We start from the raw sequence: 18,929 nt of genomic DNA on the forward strand, positions 1-18,929 counted from the left end.
TCGCTCGCTGTCGCTTTTGCTGTTTATTTGTAGTACGGGAGTGTGCATTTGCTGGCCATGCAGCCCAAAAAGCCCCCTCTCGAGCCCGTCTACGACGACGACCCGCCAGTAGCGGAGGACCTGCTTCGGCAGATGACAGCACTCTGTGCTTTATTGTCTCAGCAGCTCCCCAGTAGCACGTCCGCCGCCCAGCCGTCCTCGGAACCCCCGCTACGCCTGAACCTGACGATACTGACATTTTCGGGCTACAGCGATGCCAAGACCGTCGAAGATTTTCTTGTGGACCTGGAGGCTTACCAGACAGCCGTTGGAGCAATCGACGAAGCCTTCCTGCGCCGGATACTACCCGCTGCATTGGTAAGCTCAGCTGCTGTGTGGCGCCGGTCTCAACCCGTATTTCCGTCTATGACCGAATTTCAGCGGCTGTTTCCGGAGGAATTTTTGCCCCCGGATTATGCAATGCTTATGCGAGAGGAACTCATGACTCGAACGCAGCACGCGGAGGAGAGCCTGTTGGAATATACCCGGGCAATCCAAGAGCTGTACCGCAGAGCTGAACCGCTCGCGACGGAAAGCGAGAAGGTGGCCCGCGCTATTCACCAATGTCACCCTCGTTTTAAGCCTTACTTGCGGGGGCGAAGCTTTTCTTCGCTCGCTGACCTTGCTAAAGAAGCCCGCGTCATCCAAGCAGATTTGTTGGCGGAATTGCAGTACCGCCCACCGCCTAGGCCGGAACAAACACTGGAGCCTAGCTGCACATGGAACGGGCCGAGACAGTCGTTAGACGCGGAATTGAACCCCCGCGGGACTGTCGGAACACACGGCGGTTCGTCCGCCGGGCCAATTCACCGTTCTTTGGATCCCTTTGCATATGAGCAAAGGAACCGAGCGAGGTCGGCACCAGCAGAGCCGCGCGAGCGCGAAGTCGGTGATGCACGTCATGCACCGCCGCAGGACAGGCGCGACTCTAGGGCAAGTAATAACGCAGGAACACAACCCCGATGTTATGGTTGCGGCGAACGCGGTCATTTTCGTCGTAACTGGCCGCAGCAGACCACCACCCGCAGGGAAACCCGGGACGCCGGCGGCGGTAATTGGGAATGACTCAGTTCTGTCGTCGGCTGCTGAAAATGTCGATAAGAAGCAAGCGAGTTCTAACCATGCTATCTTGTCTGATAACGTAGTGGCCTCGGTCCCACTCGCATGTCGAGCGCAAGATGACATATGCAACATCGAACCGTTTATCGTGGCGCGCGTTCTGAGTAAGGACGTTGCAGCTTTGGTGGACACTGGGGCGGCTGTAGCCCTGATGGGTGACACCATCCACGATTGGTGCCGGGAGCGGAACATTTCCGTACGGACAACCAGGACCTGCCTCAGGCTTGCATCAGATGCAGTGGTACCAGCCGGAGGAGCAGTACGTCTGACTTTGACCGTCGATGGACAACGTGTCAGACAACGCTTCATCTACCTGCCCGGATTGGCGGGACTGATGATCCTGGGACGCGACTTCATTATCCGGATGGGACTCGTTCTGGACTTACGTCGCGGAGGCTGCCAGCACGCAAGCGGTACTACCTTCTACCCCCTCATGTAGTGGACGACGCCGGAAACAGAGCAGAACCGGACTGGTGAGGAGACCCAGGATCCCGGAGCTGGACAATCTACGTCCGTTGAACTATTTTCCGGATCAGAACACCTAACAGCGATGGTCGTACCCGCTGTTATGGAGGACGCCCTGAAACGATTTCCAGGAAGCCCACACCAGCGACGCATGCTCGCTAAAGCATTGCGGCCATTCTCCTGTATGTTCACAGAGAGACCAGGTCTAACCCATGCATTGGAGCACCGGATAGAAACCGGCGACGCAAGGCCCTGGCGATGTAATCCTCGGCCTTTGAGTGTGCATAAGCGCAAGCTCCTCGTTGCTGCGCTGGATGAAATGATCGAGACCGGTGCAGTGAGACCTTCTCGCAGCCCTTGGGCTTTTCCGGTGGTTCTTGCGCCGAAAAAGGATGGAACTGCAAGGTTGTACGTGGATTACCGCCGACTGAACGAGGTGACGGTAAGAGATGCGTACCCATTTCCCTTGACAGACTCGATCATGTATTCGTTGGGATCCGCCCACGTGTTTACAACTTTGGACTGCAGTAGAGGATTCCTGCAGATTCCGATAGCACCGGATGATGTTGAAAAAACAGCATTTACATGTCACAGGGGATTATTTGAATTTGTCCGACTGCCCTCTAGACTGTCTAATTCCCCCGCTAGTTTTCAGCGAGTGATGCACGAGGTGCTTGGCGATGCGAAATACAATTTCGCTATGGCGTACATGAATGACGTAGTAATTTTTTCACATACATTCCAGGAACACCTTTCTCATTTGAAAGTGGTATTAGGACGCATGCAGACTGCAGGATTGACTGTCAATCCCCGCAAGATGCAGTTGGCTACCAACAGCATCGATCTCCTCGGGTTCAAGGTGGAGTCCGGCACGGTCAGGCCGAACGAGGACAAGCTAAAGGCTATCCTTGAGTACCCCCGCCCGACGGATGTGAAAAGCTTGCAGCGCTTCCTCGGTATGATTGGCTTTTATAGACAGTTTATACCGCGATATGCAGACCTAACGCAACCGCTAACTTGGCTTTTGCGGAGGGGAGCACGATGGTCGTGGGGTCAAGCGGAGGAACAGGCGTTTACCTCTCTCGCTAAAGCGATTGCGGAAACTACCCGCTTGTATCTGGCGGACCTCAATCGCCCATTTGTACTTCAAACAGATGCGAGCGATTATGGCCTTGGTGCAGTCTTGTTACAAGAGCATCACGGGGAACTCCAGCCCGTGGCATTTGCAAGCCGTACGCTGACGCCTCCCGAACGCAATTATAGCGTGACGGAGAAGGAATGCCTAGCAATCATGTTCGCACTACATAAGTTCGACATGTATTTGGGTGGTGCGAAATTCACTATTCAAACTGACCATCAGGCACTGCCCTGGTTAAAGTGGTTGAAAAACCCAGCCGGACGGCTCGCACGTTGGAGTTTAACGTTGCAGCGATATGACTTCTCGGTGGAATACCGAAAGGGAACCTCAAATAAGGCGGCAGACGCGCTATCTCGAGCACCGTTGCCCCTTGAGGACGTCGTTATTCCGCAGGAGCTTGTGGCCGCGGTTAACCAGACCGTCACGGAGGATGAGCTCTCGTGGGGACAGATTGTAAGCAGGAACGACAGGACGCACGCCATATCCTTCAGTTTGTCAAGGCCTCTGAACCGCACTATGAAGGAACAAGAATACTACAGTAAAGACAGTGACCTGATGCTGCATAACATTGTGCACCTAGATCGCAAAAAGCAAGAAATAACGTCGTCCCAAGCATGCTGGCGAGACAGTGGGATGCCGCGGATCTATATTCTTGCAACACGGCACTGGTTTAGTCAAGGCATCGGCGGACATGGAGCCGCTCGAGATGAACGATACCATAAACACCTTTTGTTTTTTCGATTTCATTTCTGGTGTAGAGGTACTTTAAGTGAATGTGTATCAAGATTGTGTAGACATATGCGCTCCTTGACTTCCCGCTTTCGCCTCCGTTCCTGCTTGCACCCATATACCTACTATCGGAGATCTACAAGCAGTGTATGTAATTCCAGCATTTTTAGTTCTGCTCATCGTAGTACTCTTTTCGGCATTTTTCAGTGATTGTAGTAGTTGTAGAAGTGGCTTTGGTCGTTCGTAGCGAAACCTATGTGTGGTCTACTTGCTTGTACTAAACTACAGATGAGATGTTGATAAGGAACATCTCTTGGTCCATCGATCTTGCTGTCATTATCACTCTTACAAGCGTGATCTGAATTATATCCTTGTTTCATGCACATGCACTGTCCTCTTTCTATTGACACGCGTTTGTCCTCCCTACCAAACTTTGCAAATATTTCGTTGCTTACACTTTGCTTGGTTGATGGTTATTTGGCGGGTGTGCTTATCATGGTTCGCTTCTATGCCAAAGTGTATTTGGGCTCTCCAAGATCCTTCAAGTCGATTTGCTTACCCAGTGCCTCGATTGCTCTCTTCAGTATACAAGGTGATCATTCGCTATCATCAGCATATCGTCCACGGAGACGCTTAGAATGACCTCTCACTCTGGTTCTCAAGAATGTATAGGCAACTGTCCGTTTCGAGTGGCTCATTCTAATATATTGTATACATTGTCTACGTACACTTGTCTACATTCTGATGCCTTGTCCTACCTGACTGTTGGAGACCATAAATAGACTGCTGCAGTCTGCCGACCTTTTCCGGTGCCATACTGCTGCCACATTCTAAGATAAAAAAGTAGAACTTCCTACCCGGATGGGTAGACTGCGCTGCAACCAGAATTGTACTCAGATGCGTAGACCTGCAAGGGTACAAATGTTTCTACGAGTAGAATTGAAAGTACAACAGCTATATTCAACAAAACAGCTCAACTCTTATTATAACGTGTTTGAGGGAATCCATCCATAGGACAGCAGGTTCAGTCGCTAGGGCTGCCTAGAGGCTGGTAGGCGGAGTGCTCTTACGTTACAAGTGAGGTTTGTCTGCACGTGCTGCAGGATAGAACTGCAAATAATTTCGACTACCTTGCGTTGTTTTGACGTACTCTGGAAATCCCCTACATACGGTGCTGGAAGGATTGTTTACCAACTCACATCGGTCGATGGTTACCACCCCATACTGCTTCCGTCCTTGGTAGGATTTGAACCTGCGATCTTGGGCTCAACAAGCCAACACGTTACCGTCTGAGCTACCGAGAACTGCCTTCTTTGTCGCTCATAAGAAACTAGCCAGGCCGACGTTGTACACTCCCGTGCAAACTGCGGCCTTTGCTTGGTAAGTGGAGAGAGGACTGGGGAAAGGGATGCTCCCGCTTATACCCAGAGAGGAGAACGGGCGCACCGGTTCAACGCGACCCGTACAAATACAGTCGTTCTACCCGCATGAGTAGAAAATTCTACCTTTTCTTTCTAAGAGTGCATGTGGCTGTTCCATATACACTTGCTCCTCAAGTAAGCTATGCAAATATGCGTTTTCCGGTCCAGTTCACGCATAACCATGCTTTTTTTCGTTCGCCAAGGCTATAGTAGTATCCGAAGGCTGGTCAGCTTAACCACAGGAGAAAAAATCTCATAACAGTCGATGTCGTGTACTTGGCCTGCGTCTACGGCGACAAGACAAGTATCTCTGTATTTCTCCCTCTTCATATTCCTTGATTCGTCAGACCCATTTAAATTTGACAACTTTCATTCCGGGTTTCCTATCTACTCATAACAGTACCCTGGTCGTGGATTCATGAGGGGATGAACGTAGTCCTTCGTCCATTTCTGCTTGCCACTTTTGGCATACGGGGTATGTTTTGGCTTCTGCGTAAGTAGAAGGCTCTTCTCCTTCCGCCCTCGAAAGGCCTGTTGGTCCTTGCAGAGTTTCTTGTTCACAGTAGCTTGTTTTATTTAGGTCAACTTACAACCGGTGGAGCAGTCGTGTGATCCTAGTAGAGCAATGTAACCTTTGACCGTCGTATCTGTCTTCAGTATACTGTCATCCGATAGAGGGACATTATTTGTAACGTTGTAGTCTTCCATTGAATGAGCTTAAATAGGAACAGCTTCAATAATAGGCGATACAGCGGTACCACGACCAACCTAGATCGGGACGCCTGGTCATATTATATTTGAAGAATTTGGTGCGGCACCATTTCCTAGAGTTGTACGTTCTGTCATCCTGACGTAAAAGAAAAAATGTGGTGTATAACAGTGACCTAACGCGCACTTCTTCGTTTTTCGTTTCCATTTCTAAAATACTGTACCTCATATACGAGGCATGGCTTCGAGCTCTGCGGTGTAACCTGATCCACCATTTTTTAAAACAGATTACTGACAAGGGGTAGTAGTTGAACCTTGTTTAGAGCGCAGTAGTTTCACTTAGGAACATATTCAGGACAAAGTGGCTCGTCTCACCTACACTGTTTAACGTCGTGATGGCAACTCTAAAATCAATAACTCCTCCAAAGGTCTCATATAAGGTTGTATTGGTCACTTCACGTCAAAAATACGTTTTTTTTTTGTTTTTTTCCTTGATGTGTACTTTTGTGTGGTGTACAACTGACTTCATTTCTAGTTCCTGTGTGTAGCAGTGTATCACCATTGGCAACTGTATGTCGCTGGGAGCTGCGAGTCCCTCAAGTCACTATAGTGGCTTTTTTTCACAGCTTCCGCCACAGTTTTTTTAGGAAATAAAATCACATTACATTACATTACATTACTTCACGGCCCTCCAAGATCAGTCGCAACTGGCATCATATAGTCTCCACGACCACACGCGAGTTGGGAAGGGTCCTCCAGCAGAGAAATATGCAAACTCCAAGTCACACGCTAGCGCTTAACGCCATTTCCGATTAGGATAGACATCAACAAGCTTGATCCTATACGTTTCGACCGATATCTTGCCATGGTCATCGACAGAATTTGTGCTGGACTAGCCACAATAAACACCTTGAAGACGAAGCGCAGTGACTGACGTCGGCTATTCCGTATAGTTTTGAACAACGATGGGGCTGTCATAACCGTTCTTCTTTTTTTATTGCAGTTCACAAAGCCCTAGTACATGAGGTAGTTTGGAGCTCTGCAGTCCTCCAGAAAGCGTAGAGGCATCCAACTACCACAAAAAGTCGCAAGCAAGGCACCAGGCGTATGGGTCAATTGACGGGACCTATCTTGACGCGGAAATGTGCATCATCATCATCATCATGAAAATAAAGTTGTTGTGGTGGTGGTTGCAGGGAAAGGCGAGCAAATACTAGGTTAGGGGCACTTAAACCTTGAACTCTTCCTAGAGGAAAGCACCGGATTGTTTTACGAAGCACTTCCTCGGGCAGTGATGCCCATTCAGAGTGAAACAGCGCTTCCAGCCGGTGTAGCTGGAAGTGGAACATTACATCCCTGCCGTGAAAAGCGCTCAACAAACTTTCTTTTTGGGAAACTTGCAATGAGATAAATGCTAGAATAATGTAGAAGAATGCAGGGAAATGCAGAGTGATTGTCGAAGACGTCAAAAGATGAGTGCAATCGTCTCTGTGAGATTTATCGTATATTTTTGTCAAGTTACCGTTTGAAATAGATTTGGGCATGGCCTCTCGCGCTGATGCACCCTCTCCGAATCTCAAAAATGTTGTATCGGCCGTATCGTAATGATGGGCATGAATTGCTTGTTAGAATTTTATTGCGATTCATTTTACATCATGATGATGATTGTGATAGGCACATGTAACGAGCATTAGGATGTTGTCGTGTTTTATTTGCGTATTATATGTGTTTTGTAGTGTTCCCCTTCCCTCTGAGCAGCCCGCGGAGACTTGCGCTCCTGCAGGCTGTGATTGCAAAATATATTTCAATGAAAAATTCTGTTGAAGCTGATATGCTTTTCAGACCCAATATGTTTCACCAAAATAGAATCCGTGATCCTGAGGACGATGCTTATGAATGGCCATGCCACTTCAACGTAAGACGAAGATGAAGCAGTGGAAGCTCTTTCCAATAGCATCGATATCACAGTAAGTCTTCCTTGGCAGTCTATCTCGGTCAAGATTATCGTTTACCGTACAAGACATAGTTTGCTAGTTGGATAACAGCTCTGCTGTCCACATCACGAGGACAGCGTGTGGTCCACAAGATGTCCCCTACAAAAATTGAAGGCAAAGCTAACCTGAATACAGTTTGAAGACGGAACTGCAACACATAACAGGTTCACAGGCAACCGTCATTTAGACTGATATTGCTCTTTACCCTATTTTATTCAGCGTACGAGACGCATGCTTTTTCAAAGCACTTCCACTTCGTAGTAGATGTCGTAAAAGGGGCGTGCGTTACGCCCCTCCCTCGGTTCACAGGTAACAGCAGCATATGATCCTGTGCAGCGGTGCAGCGAAGCTATGCGCTCAAGTGTGCAGTCACACGTTCAGAACACTGTGTTGCTCGCGTATATCCAAATGCCTTATACTTAGCGGTACATTTGCGAATGACCTGGTGGGCGAGTTGGGGAGTGTAATGCAACACCTCCTGAAAACTAAGATGCGTAATAGTAAGTCAGATAATCTTCGTGTTTTCTATATATGCACGCAAAATTGAGCCGCACAGATGTCGGGGCTGGAAGGTTAGGAAGTCTACTCTATTTATCAGCATGCATTCCTCACTCAGATTATTTGAGTCAACCTGAGTACTTTAGTGTGGTAGCCATAAGCCGTCTTGTGACCTGCCTGACTCACATTGTTCATAGGGATTCGGCTGGGACATGTCGGGAACGGTGTAAAACCACCATTCATATCACTTTAAGATTCAGCAGCTTCAGTGGATCAGTTGGCAATGTGTCTCAGGTTCGAAACCTGCCGAGAACGGCGGACAAGTTGCTCATGCGGTAAACGTTCCACAGACACGCCGTATACGCGAGGCACCCTAAATACGGGGTGTGTGTGTTGCGATGTGAGAGTGCCTTAAAAGTCCCTTAAGTTGGGAAATTAACGTAACGATCAATGCAGGGAGAGTCTTGAACGAACACGGAAGGCTCTTGGAATCTATATTTTTATGCTGTGTCATATGAACCTACGGTTATACGATAGCGGTGGGACTGGTGGCTCTGTTTAAACTTGTGAATGTGTCTAAAAATGAAATAATGCATGGTGGTGAAAGAAGGCCATATACCGAGTCCAAAAGACATAACAATGATAAAATTATGTGTTAAAATTATGTTTTAAAAGCATTTCAATAACACCATCTGAACCACGGAGAAACACAGCCGCGCTAAGTATGGAATATCCGAGCTTACTACATTCAGAAATCGTCACGGTCAAATATATCTTTTGGAAATGGGAATGTCCTGAGAAAATTAGTTTACGAGAGAGCGCAGTTGCGGCGGCGCCCTCCACCAGCGACTCCTCGGTTCTGGTGACGTCATGTGGCGGTTGCAGTTATCACTGGCTACCGCTAATCATCTGCTACTGGAAGCGATCAGCGGAGATGCAAGATGGGCGGTGCGAAACGCAACTGGAAAGAGGATGAAAGATTAAAAGAAGGAGCGCGCAGACTGACGCAGCATGACGTTGCAGACTGGCAGTTGAGGATAGGAGATTTTCGGACCCGCGAGACTGGAAGTTGCCTTGCGCTCCACGAATAGGCGGCTGAACTCGTAGTTTCTGTATCAATGTGTGTCCCAGGGCGCGTAATCCTCATTTCCAGCTCTCGCGACATGCTTGTTGTCGAGTTCTCCCATGCTCCTTTCAACGAACCAATTATTCTCGGGGAGCGAAGTGAATTATTTTTCTATTATATTGGCACAAACTTTAATGCCTACTAAAACGCAGCAAACATTACATGGTTTGTGTTGCACATTTCAGGTGACGGGTGCCATGGCACAGCTTCTGGTGCTACTCTGGAAGAACATCGTGATTCAAACGATCCGGAGGCACCCTTATTTTACCCTGCTTGAATTCGCAGCCATAATCGGTATCTTCTACATCTACGCGTCATCGCTTTCTAACAATTCTTGGGAACACCCGACGTACTCGCCAGCAACGCTCTACCCAGAATTTTCTGGAACACCTGTTGGGGCGCTTGTGTATGGCCCAAATAACTCATCGCCGTACATGACATTTATCCTTCAAAATGGGTTTCCGGAAGCCATACACAACAATGGTAAGTCATTCTCGACTTTTATTCATTATAACTAGAGCGCGGATTTTCATGGAAATGCGTGTTTTTCTCTTGACATGGTTTCGTATCAGGACGATGAAAAAACGCTTTAGGTCTTGATTTGGGACCGATTAAAGGGACTGAAAAGTGAAAAATAACCCCCATATTTTTGCCCACTATCGTGCACAACATCATTGTTTGATAACATACAGCAAGCATTACTTCTCAATTCGGCATATTTTTTACGTAGAAATATTTTGAAGATTGCCGGAACATGGACGGTGCTGCCAACGAACGGCGAAAAAGAGCAACTTGGGTTTCGGGTCCAGGGGTCCCAGAGATTGGTCTAACCCTTACCACGTGAGAGTCAATTTTGTAGAGAACAAAGTTGACGCACACTATCTTACAGCTAAACGCCATTTTAAAAATGACGCTCACTTCCATAGTTTCTACACTAATAAAGCGTTAATAAAGCATTCAGCTACTCCGCCGCTCCCGCCGCTACGAGCTACGATCCGCAACGCCATCTGGTAGGCGTTTATTGTGGTTTATTGTCTACGTCGTGGGTGGCCATGCTGGTCGCGCGGAGCAGAAAATGGAAGTAAATGATATGTCTGTGGCTGCTGTGTCATGTATTCGAGAGACCGCCTGGCGTAGTTTTGGTGTTCGGGGATGCAAAAATCATCTTCGTTCATCTCCGACGACGGGCGTTTCCACCACAAGATTCCACAGGGGAGTTCGCGAAAACGAATGTGGTTCCAAGCACTCTGCTATTAGATACAACAGTCGTGTGTGTGCTGAGCTCAGTTTGCTGCCGATGACTACGAAGATGACGTAGAAAGCGAATTGCGAAGACGTCCGAAGCACTCTGCCATTCAGCAACCAGTGATTTTGCTTCATCGAGGTGAGGAGTTCAACACAACCTCTTAGGTATGTGCAGGTGTCACGTATATATATATATGTATATATAACTTATAATATAGCAATTCCATTTAACTTATGTTATCCTACTTGTCCCGTACTGAGCATTATCAACATCAACGAATTTGATTTTAGGGGCCTTTCAGTGTTGAAGTGGTGCCAGGTTGCTTCGTGTGTGTGTGATCCAGGCACTCAAGTTGACCTGACAGAAATAGCTGAAAGCAGGTATGCAAAGTCCACAGATAGAATCACTAGATCTGTTACGTGTTGCAGACTTCGTGACATTTTTGGCGTCTTTGGGCACGTGCAGAACATTAGTATGACACCAACAGCAGGAGAAGAAACCGATGAGAACTACTGGCTTCTTTGAAGGGTAGAGGACTACTTCCTGTTGAGGTAGAGTTATGACTAGGGAACGTTAATTAATTTTCTAGAGATGCATCCTCTACACTTGAATGCCTACTGAAACAGCGAAAGTTCATTGTATTCGAAGCCCCCGTACTGGAGTTGTTCAAAGCGTGTCACAGCTGCAGTGAGCCACACAAGGCTACATCATATTGGTCCTAAATTTGCAGAGCTCCCCTATTTCGGACACAACGGTCATTTCTCTTTATTGATCTCTCAATCCTACCTTCTCCTAGATTAAGGTGGTCCTGCGTTGCATGGGCACTGCTTATGCTTTTTGTGCTTGTGCTTTCAGTTGCTTGTTCTGTTGAATAAATCTTCAATTGAGAGTTTCCAACCATCACGCTGTCTACTGTGTTTGCCCCTCATCTATATTGATGTGCTATAACGGTATAGCACATCAACATACCGACAATTTATCAACAACAACCAAACAATCTTGACTTGTCCTACTTTTGGACGGAAACTACACGATGTCGTAACATCCACATATATAAAATTTTAGTCGACGGAGATTTTCAGTTTTTGTACAACCTTCATTGTACATTTCTTTTGTCTTGCTCAGCACGCGTGAAGAAAAGTTCTCATCTTCACGAAGATGACAGGTCATTGTTGGAATATCTGCAGCATTATTGTTCCTGTAATTTTCTCATCAACAAGAGAATACAAAAGTGCACGCATGGTGAAATATAACTTGCTTGTTAAATTCAAAAGGGAAAGGCAAAACGGTTTATACTTCTCTTGTTGCAAGTTTTACAACTCTATCAAGTACGTCAAAACATCAGGGGACAAGAAGTCCTACTCTGTTTCCTAAATTTCTGGACAATAAAAAAGAAATATATAGTTTGAGATGTGACAAAATGTTGCTTCCGCTCTTATATTATATTTAAATTAAATGTTACGATGCGTTTGTCGTGTACGCTCAAGCCAGTTGCAATTTACGGGGCTGTCAAAAGTACGTTACAAAAGTACATCTCAATTACAGTAACAGAGAACTTATGCACTAAATTATTTCACCATTTTTGAGTATTATGCACACCAATGCTGCATGGTTGACTTTGTACCCAGATCCGAAGGGTTGATAATACTTGAAGTCAGCCCTCAAGTCCTTCTTTACAAATGTTAGTTGGTGGCGTGATAATGAATCAGTTACAAGTACTCCTTTTAGTAAAACAAAGTTAATCAAGTGTTAAATCCCAATCTTGGTTCAAATATTAATTGGCATTTGGAAACGTGGTCAATAAGAAGTATATTAAAAGGCTATCAGCACAGTTCAGCTGAATGACACTGATGAAAATTATCCTGTTTACTGCTCATATATACAAGACATTAGTATAACCTCCAAATACAGATTACTTAACCCTCAGGATCACTTAGCCCCCAGGTTACTTAACCCTCCAGGAACAAACTAATAATTATGCTGTGACAGCAAAGAAAAAGCAACGAGAAAAACTTGCAGCAAGCAAGAAATGAAAATTTGCTGACATCAACATTTCTACAAGTCTGCGTACTGATGGGAAAGTATCCCAAATAGCATGCGACGCAGATCGAGATCCAGTGGAGTACTTTCTATTGCATTTTCTCAGAGCACCCCATATCTTTCTTGTGAATGGCCGACAGGTGATATAACGGAATTTGCTGCGGAATAAGGATTTTCCGTCCAGTTTGCAGTTCAAGTAGCGCGTAAAGACCACACGGCGCTGCCGGGTATGTAACAATGCTCTTCAGTTTCTCGGATGTATGTAAAAGACACTTGCAGTCCTTCGGTGCCAAGGCACAGTATTTCGACATAATCGTTAGTTGTGATGCAATTGTCTGTCAGCTTTTCACACGCATTCTCTACCTCTTGGCAGCAAAAACCGTAGTATCCATCGGTTTGCATTTCACATATGAACACCTGCACGACGAAAAAACAGCGGTTGTTTCGGCTTACACAAGTGCTTCTCCCTGATACATGGAAATTTCACAAAGCAGTCGATGTTCACGGCACGAAGAGCTACTGGTGAAGACGAATGTGACTCCGGTTAATCTCTGGACGAGGAATCTTCTACTGCGAAGCACACACCCCAAGCGACATTCCAAGATTGGGCCAAGCTTGGTACTTGCTTGGCCGTCGAACCTGGCCATGTTGGGCAAGTGCTTGGCCAACAAGCTTGGCCCTTGGTACGAATCTGTACCCTGGCCAATGACTTGCCAAGCATTGACCAGCCTATATTGGGCCAACCTTGTGCCAAGTTACACTAAAATGTAACAATCTAATTTGATTACCTTTTTGCAAGGAAATAATATCCCAAAAGACAGTTATGCACTGAACATGTTTTATTTGTGCATATATACTTTCATGTGTACATTTATTTTTTATGAAGTGCATTATTTGTACACCCCGAAACAACGCAAAAATCAACATATAAAATAATAAAAGTATGTTTGTACTAAAAACATCACAGGGTCAGCAAGGGGGAGTGTAACGTTGAGCACAGAACTGTTGGCAGACAAATCAGTGGGTGCTACAGACCTGTGCTGCAGCCGCTGCGGCTCGAGTGTCGTCTTTCTGTGCGGCCTCCATTCCGGTCATGTGCCCACATGAGCCAGTTTTTGCTTGCCTGCTTGACCATGCTGTGAGTAACGTCTCCTAAGTTGATTCGAATTGATTCTGAGAGGAAGAAGAGCACTTTTTCCTATTTTGTGGCAAATGCTTACTTCATTAACAACAGCAAGTATGTAGGAATAACATCTGGACTCACTGAGGAGCACCGGAAAAGCTATACTAAAAATATGCAAGGTACCCATATTGAAGCACATTGTAGGTATTTACCTAGGACAAGCCTTGTGACGTTCTGCAGTGTTGAAAATGCATGTTTGTCTCCTCGATACCCTTTCCAGCTACACTTCACGGCAAAAGTGTGTTTCAAGAGGCCCTTGAGGATTTGACGGATGGCGTCCTTATAGTCGGATCCCCCTTTCATAGAGAACTGTACCTGAGGGCAAAAAAACAAGAAATAACTGGTTAATTACTTTGGAAATCTCCTTGTACAATGTTACCCAAGTCTACACTGAACCGAACCGAAAAAAAAAAGTAGTTCGAACAAAGCAGAACTGTCTGACATCAAATGCCAGCAATGGGGATCCTTACCGTTGTCGCCATGTTGTCAGGTTCTTCGAGTTGAGTGTCCAATTCTTGAAGCTCTGAGAAGGTCGTGGCTGGCAAATGGGGACAATTTTCAGGTAAATGCACAGTTACCATGCCAGGGTTGTGCTTCTTTTGTAGTTCTTTCAGCATAATCAACATTTCTCTATCATGTTGGAAGGTCTTGGTTTGAAATCCTGTAGGGGACAAGATGTGCATGGGATGAGTACGTGGTTTCTTACATTTGGTTCCGCATTGCACGGATTCGGTCTTGGATAGGCACCTCCAACACTCAAAACCGTTTCGTGCACCAGTTTTGCAAACTATTGCAATATGCAACATCCTCACTGCTTTTCGTTTCTGGTTCTTCTCGTTTTATACCGGCTGCCAAAAGGAGCAAAACATATCTTTACTGCGGTTTGGCTAACCTTAATCAGTTCTAAACACACTCAATCGCGCGATCGCTTTCATGCCATGTTCTATCTATCCCTCAGCCATTACCTTAATATGCACTAGCTTCTGTGTGTCCCCAGGCCAAAATGAGTTGCAGGAAGGTACATATACATTGGCAACAATGTTGCTTAAAAGTCTGACAGTATGTAGCGCAAAAGAATTGGCGGCATACCAATAAATCTGGCCTCTAAGGCGGGTAGAGTTTCATGTATTGCGTGAAATAGAATACAACATATTCCATAAGGGTCCAAGTATCAGAGAATGACTGCTGCTTTCGTCACTGCTGCATTTATGCCCAGGTCAAAATATATGTGGAAAAGGGAATGCTTCTATGTGGAAGGTCGGGAGGGCAGATATTCTTGGAGATGAGGCCTGCGTGCAACTTGTACCGGATGCATATGGATTCTCAACCCGTTCTTGGGTACAGTTAGAGGCACTGGATCCTGCAATAGGAGATAATCTCAATCAATAAGCACATGGCATCACATACAGCACAATTCTCACGAATAAATGCAGAAGCTACACAAGCAATGCAACCTCCTGAGGTGCAATAAGCGCACAGATAAAACTACACTGGACGAGACTCAGACACCATTTGTTACCTGATGAACGTGCGATGTACAATGCGCATTTACCTGACTGCTGTAGACGAGACAGTAAACTAGGAGGCGGAGGAATTTGTTTTCTATGGCGGTTAGATCCTGAAAGTTAGAAGAGTGCACGATGCTGGAAGTATGAAAGCTATAATAGTACGTATTGCCTGCTAGAGGCACTCACGAAAACTTGTCAAATTGCCGACTGATAGCACCCCGACATTTCTTTTTTCGTGGAACTTTTTCTTCCTCAGGAGTGTCCTCCTCGCTGTCTGTATAATAATATTATAATAATTTTATAATTATATATAATACATATATATATATATATATATATATATATATATTATATATATAATATTATAATAATTTTATATAATAATATTAATAATAAGATTATTCTTTTTCGTGCTTTTCTTGTTTTCTTCTGAACCTCTCCGTCACACTCAAAGTTGGAGGTTTCCTCTACAGTAGAGAGCATGTCCAAGGCTTCCTCTATATTGTCTGAAATATTGCATTAAAAAATAAGGCTCTGGCTCCGACTGGTTGTGCCCACCCCGATGAAAAATTTTCCAACTGGGACCAGTTCAAACTGTGTTATTGAACTGGGACCAGTTCAAAACCAGTTCGCAGCTGGTCCCAGCTTGAACTGGTCCCAGTTCAATAACACAGTTTTAAGCTGGTCCCAGTTTGAACTGGGACCAGTTGAAAACCAGTTTGCAGCTGGTCCCAGCTTGAACTGGTCCCAGTTCAATAACACAGCTTGAGCTGGTCCCAGTTTGAACTGGGACCAGTTGAAAACCAGTTTGCAGCTGGTCCCAGCTTGAACTGGTCCCAGTTCAAAATACCAGCTTGCAACTGGTCGCAGCCGAAGTAGCAACGTTTCTCCTCCAAGCGGAACTGAGCCACTCGGGAGCTCATTTGGATCTCCATGATGAAACCCACAGATGCATGATACTGAAATAAACATGAATTATTTTATTGTGCACTTCTGAAACAGACATTTTGTATTTCACGATGCAGTTTCTCACTGACTTTACAGAAACAGTTGAGGAAAACAGGAAGCATTCCCGGCAGCCGTGGAAGTCATGTCATCAGTTGGTTTTCTACGTATAGAGCTGCAGAAGACTATCATTACTAATTCATTTAGTTCACTATACACACATATGTCGCAGACACTCACCTTTCCTGTGTATCCCCCGTTACAGGAGGCGCTTGTGGAGTCCGACACATTCTTCGCAGTCGTTCTGTGAAACACAATATCATCACCAAAACATGAATTGAAAGGCATAACTACTCCACAACAGACTCACATGCTTTTCCGATCCACGCCTTACTCTGGTGAGCTATGCGGGTTCTAGAGCAACCTGTGTTTTCCGTGTGAAGGATCTGAAACACGAGAATGACGTGCATTAAAAGCGGGAACGCGCAGGCTAACGGCACATGATGAATAAAAGAACGAGAAACCAAGAGACACTTTTCACAGCGTGTGGTGTGCAAAAAGTTGCTTTGTTAACGTTAACATCGCATTTGCATAAACCGGGCGTTGGTTGTGAAAGAAACGCGTCCATATGTTCTCGTTCAACACACTGGGGAGAAAAACCTTACGTGCAGCAGGACGGTACCATTATTTATATTTCTGCTTTGTTCGCAGGAAGCAAAAAACACTTGAGCATAGTACTCACGATGAAGCAGTCTTCGCAGCTGCAGCAGAGCCGCAATCGCATGACACCTGTCTGGTCGTACTGAAGCCGATGACGCTCAAAGTAGTTTATATTGTCGCATGTCACGCTAATAACATTAAGAGCAAAAATGTCACTTGGGGCATGCTGAGACGAACGCGAAAAGTCAAAACACGGCAGACAAGCGCGAACGCTGCATCTGGAAGCAGCAAGCGACCGTTTGTTCAAACGCGTCATTCATCAGGGGAGCAGGAACGCGCAAAATATGCAAACATAATAATTCCAAATTAGCTTTTGTTAACATCAGCGCACCTTAAAAAAAAAATAGAAGTATGATTTTTTTACTATAAAGTTGCTTTCCGATCGTCCCCCCAACCTTTCTTTCGTAATCTTTATATATGTTATTACAAACCTTTCCCGGAACCCAAACAGAAACTTCTCCCAAACATGTCAGCTGGTCGAGCTTGAACTGGCACCACTTCACTTTCCAGTTGCCACCCCCACCTTGAACTGGTACCAGGTCATGTCCAGTTGCCTCCAGCCCAGTTTGAACTGGTACCAGTGCATGTCCAGTTGCCACCAGCCCAGTTTGAACTGGTACCACTTCACTTTCCAGTTGCCACCTGCCCAGCTTGAACTGGTACCAGCTCATGTCCACTTGCCACCAGCCCAGTTTGAACTGGTACCAGTTCATGTCCAGTTGCCACCAGCCCAGCTTGAACTGGTACCACTTCACTTTCCAGTTGCCACCAGCCCAGCTTGAACTGGTACCACTTTAGTTTCCAGTTCCCGCCAGTTTGATCCCACTTGGTTCCAGTTCATGACCAGTAGGAGGCAACTGGGAACAAACTGGTACCAGTTGACTTCCCAGTTCATTTTTTCGCCTGGGCAGGCACAAAAAACCGCACCTCTTACGAAGTCGCAAATACAGCTCGTACGCGAACTGACCTGTAGTATGCAGAATTCGAATGTGATGCATTGTCCACATGTCTTGAGGAGGAGGATGAGTTCTCAGAAGCTTACAAAGTTCGAGCTTCGACACACCCTCTGGCCAGTGAGCAAACGTTCCAGCAATGGTTTGGCTGACCCAGCATGATGAAACAACGTATGTACTGCTGTCTCGGAACTCTACAACGTGGTAGCTGGAATTAGATTGCTAGCATTGAAAAAGAACAGCAGTGACTTCTGACACAAACGAATAAAGTAGGTTGGTATATTAATGTTAACAGGAACAGATACAAGGGCGGAGGACAAGTTACTAACAATGGAATGCTAAAAATGTAGCATACAGCACTTTGTGGCTGATCTGATGGTAACAGTTGGCTCAAAATGGACACCGGCACTTGGAATCATTAGATGTCACGACCGCAAAAGTGAAACAATGGGAGAAAAACCATCTTCCCACGGAAAGGACAGGATATTCCTTTGCAGACAATTTCAAGAACGTTCACTGATGTGAGAGCGGAATCAAGCTCGGAAACTACATAAATAGAAAGTGTGGATGAAGGGCATGGGAACGTATAAAGCTCTCTCTGCCTCAAAAATGTGTGACCCACAAATGTGACTATACCAGCCAACAACATAATTTGGCTAACAGAAAGAACCTTCCCGTTGCGTAAAAGTAAATGTCTATCCCTTGGACTTGTACAAACCAAGGAGCCATACAGATGCGCTCTTGAGTATTGAGGTTCATGTCCTGCTGTCCCCACGTTTTGCTGGGATGATGGTACAACACTGCACTCACGGAATTTCTTCCTGTGAGCTGACCATGACTTCTGTGTCATGAATTCCGATACCCGCCTGTGCAATTGCTGAAGCGGCTTGTTGCCTGAACGAATGTGGCGCTTCAGCACTTGCATAAAGCTCTCAAATGAAATGCTACTGCACTCATCAAGTGAGCCATCACAGCGGCTATCGTTCGCAAGGTGGATGAGTGAGTGAACATTATATACAATGAACTCGTCCCCATAGAGCGTGATGCACACCTTAGCAAAGTACCGCAGCAAGTCATTAGCATAGTCGATCAAGTTT

The 18,929-nt window shown here is 45.9% G+C and overlaps 1 protein-coding gene and 2 long non-coding RNA genes across 3 annotated transcripts in view; 1 reads left to right on the plus strand and 2 right to left on the minus strand.

Moving 5' to 3' along the window:
- Nucleotides 1-18,929, plus strand: part of LOC135389445 (uncharacterized) — a 475,452-nt gene that overhangs the window by 6,561 nt on the left and 449,962 nt on the right. Inside the window, exons 6-11 of the mRNA XM_064619493.1 lie at nt 64-357; nt 421-972; nt 1,598-2,065; nt 2,369-3,389; nt 7,540-7,586; nt 9,423-9,720. Of these exons, the coding sequence (XP_064475563.1) occupies nt 64-357; nt 421-972; nt 1,598-2,065; nt 2,369-3,389; nt 7,540-7,586; nt 9,423-9,720 (2,680 nt within the window). The remainder of the gene's footprint in view (nt 1-63; nt 358-420; nt 973-1,597; nt 2,066-2,368; nt 3,390-7,539; nt 7,587-9,422; nt 9,721-18,929) is intronic.
- LOC135387043 (uncharacterized) lies at nt 13,580-14,350 on the minus strand. The gene is made up of 3 exons (XR_010420806.1): nt 14,177-14,350; nt 13,859-14,021; nt 13,580-13,696 (listed from the first exon to the last, which is right to left on the minus strand). It is a non-coding gene; the product is annotated as an uncharacterized LOC135387043 (long non-coding RNA).
- LOC135387044 (uncharacterized) lies at nt 16,175-16,445 on the minus strand. Its single transcript, XR_010420807.1, has 2 exons — nt 16,400-16,445; nt 16,175-16,334 (listed from the first exon to the last, which is right to left on the minus strand). It is a non-coding gene; the product is annotated as an uncharacterized LOC135387044 (long non-coding RNA).

The sequence above is a fragment of the Ornithodoros turicata genome, chromosome 3 (genome assembly GCF_037126465.1).
Source record: "Ornithodoros turicata isolate Travis chromosome 3, ASM3712646v1, whole genome shotgun sequence".
Lineage (NCBI taxonomy): Eukaryota > Metazoa > Arthropoda > Arachnida > Ixodida > Argasidae > Ornithodoros > Ornithodoros turicata.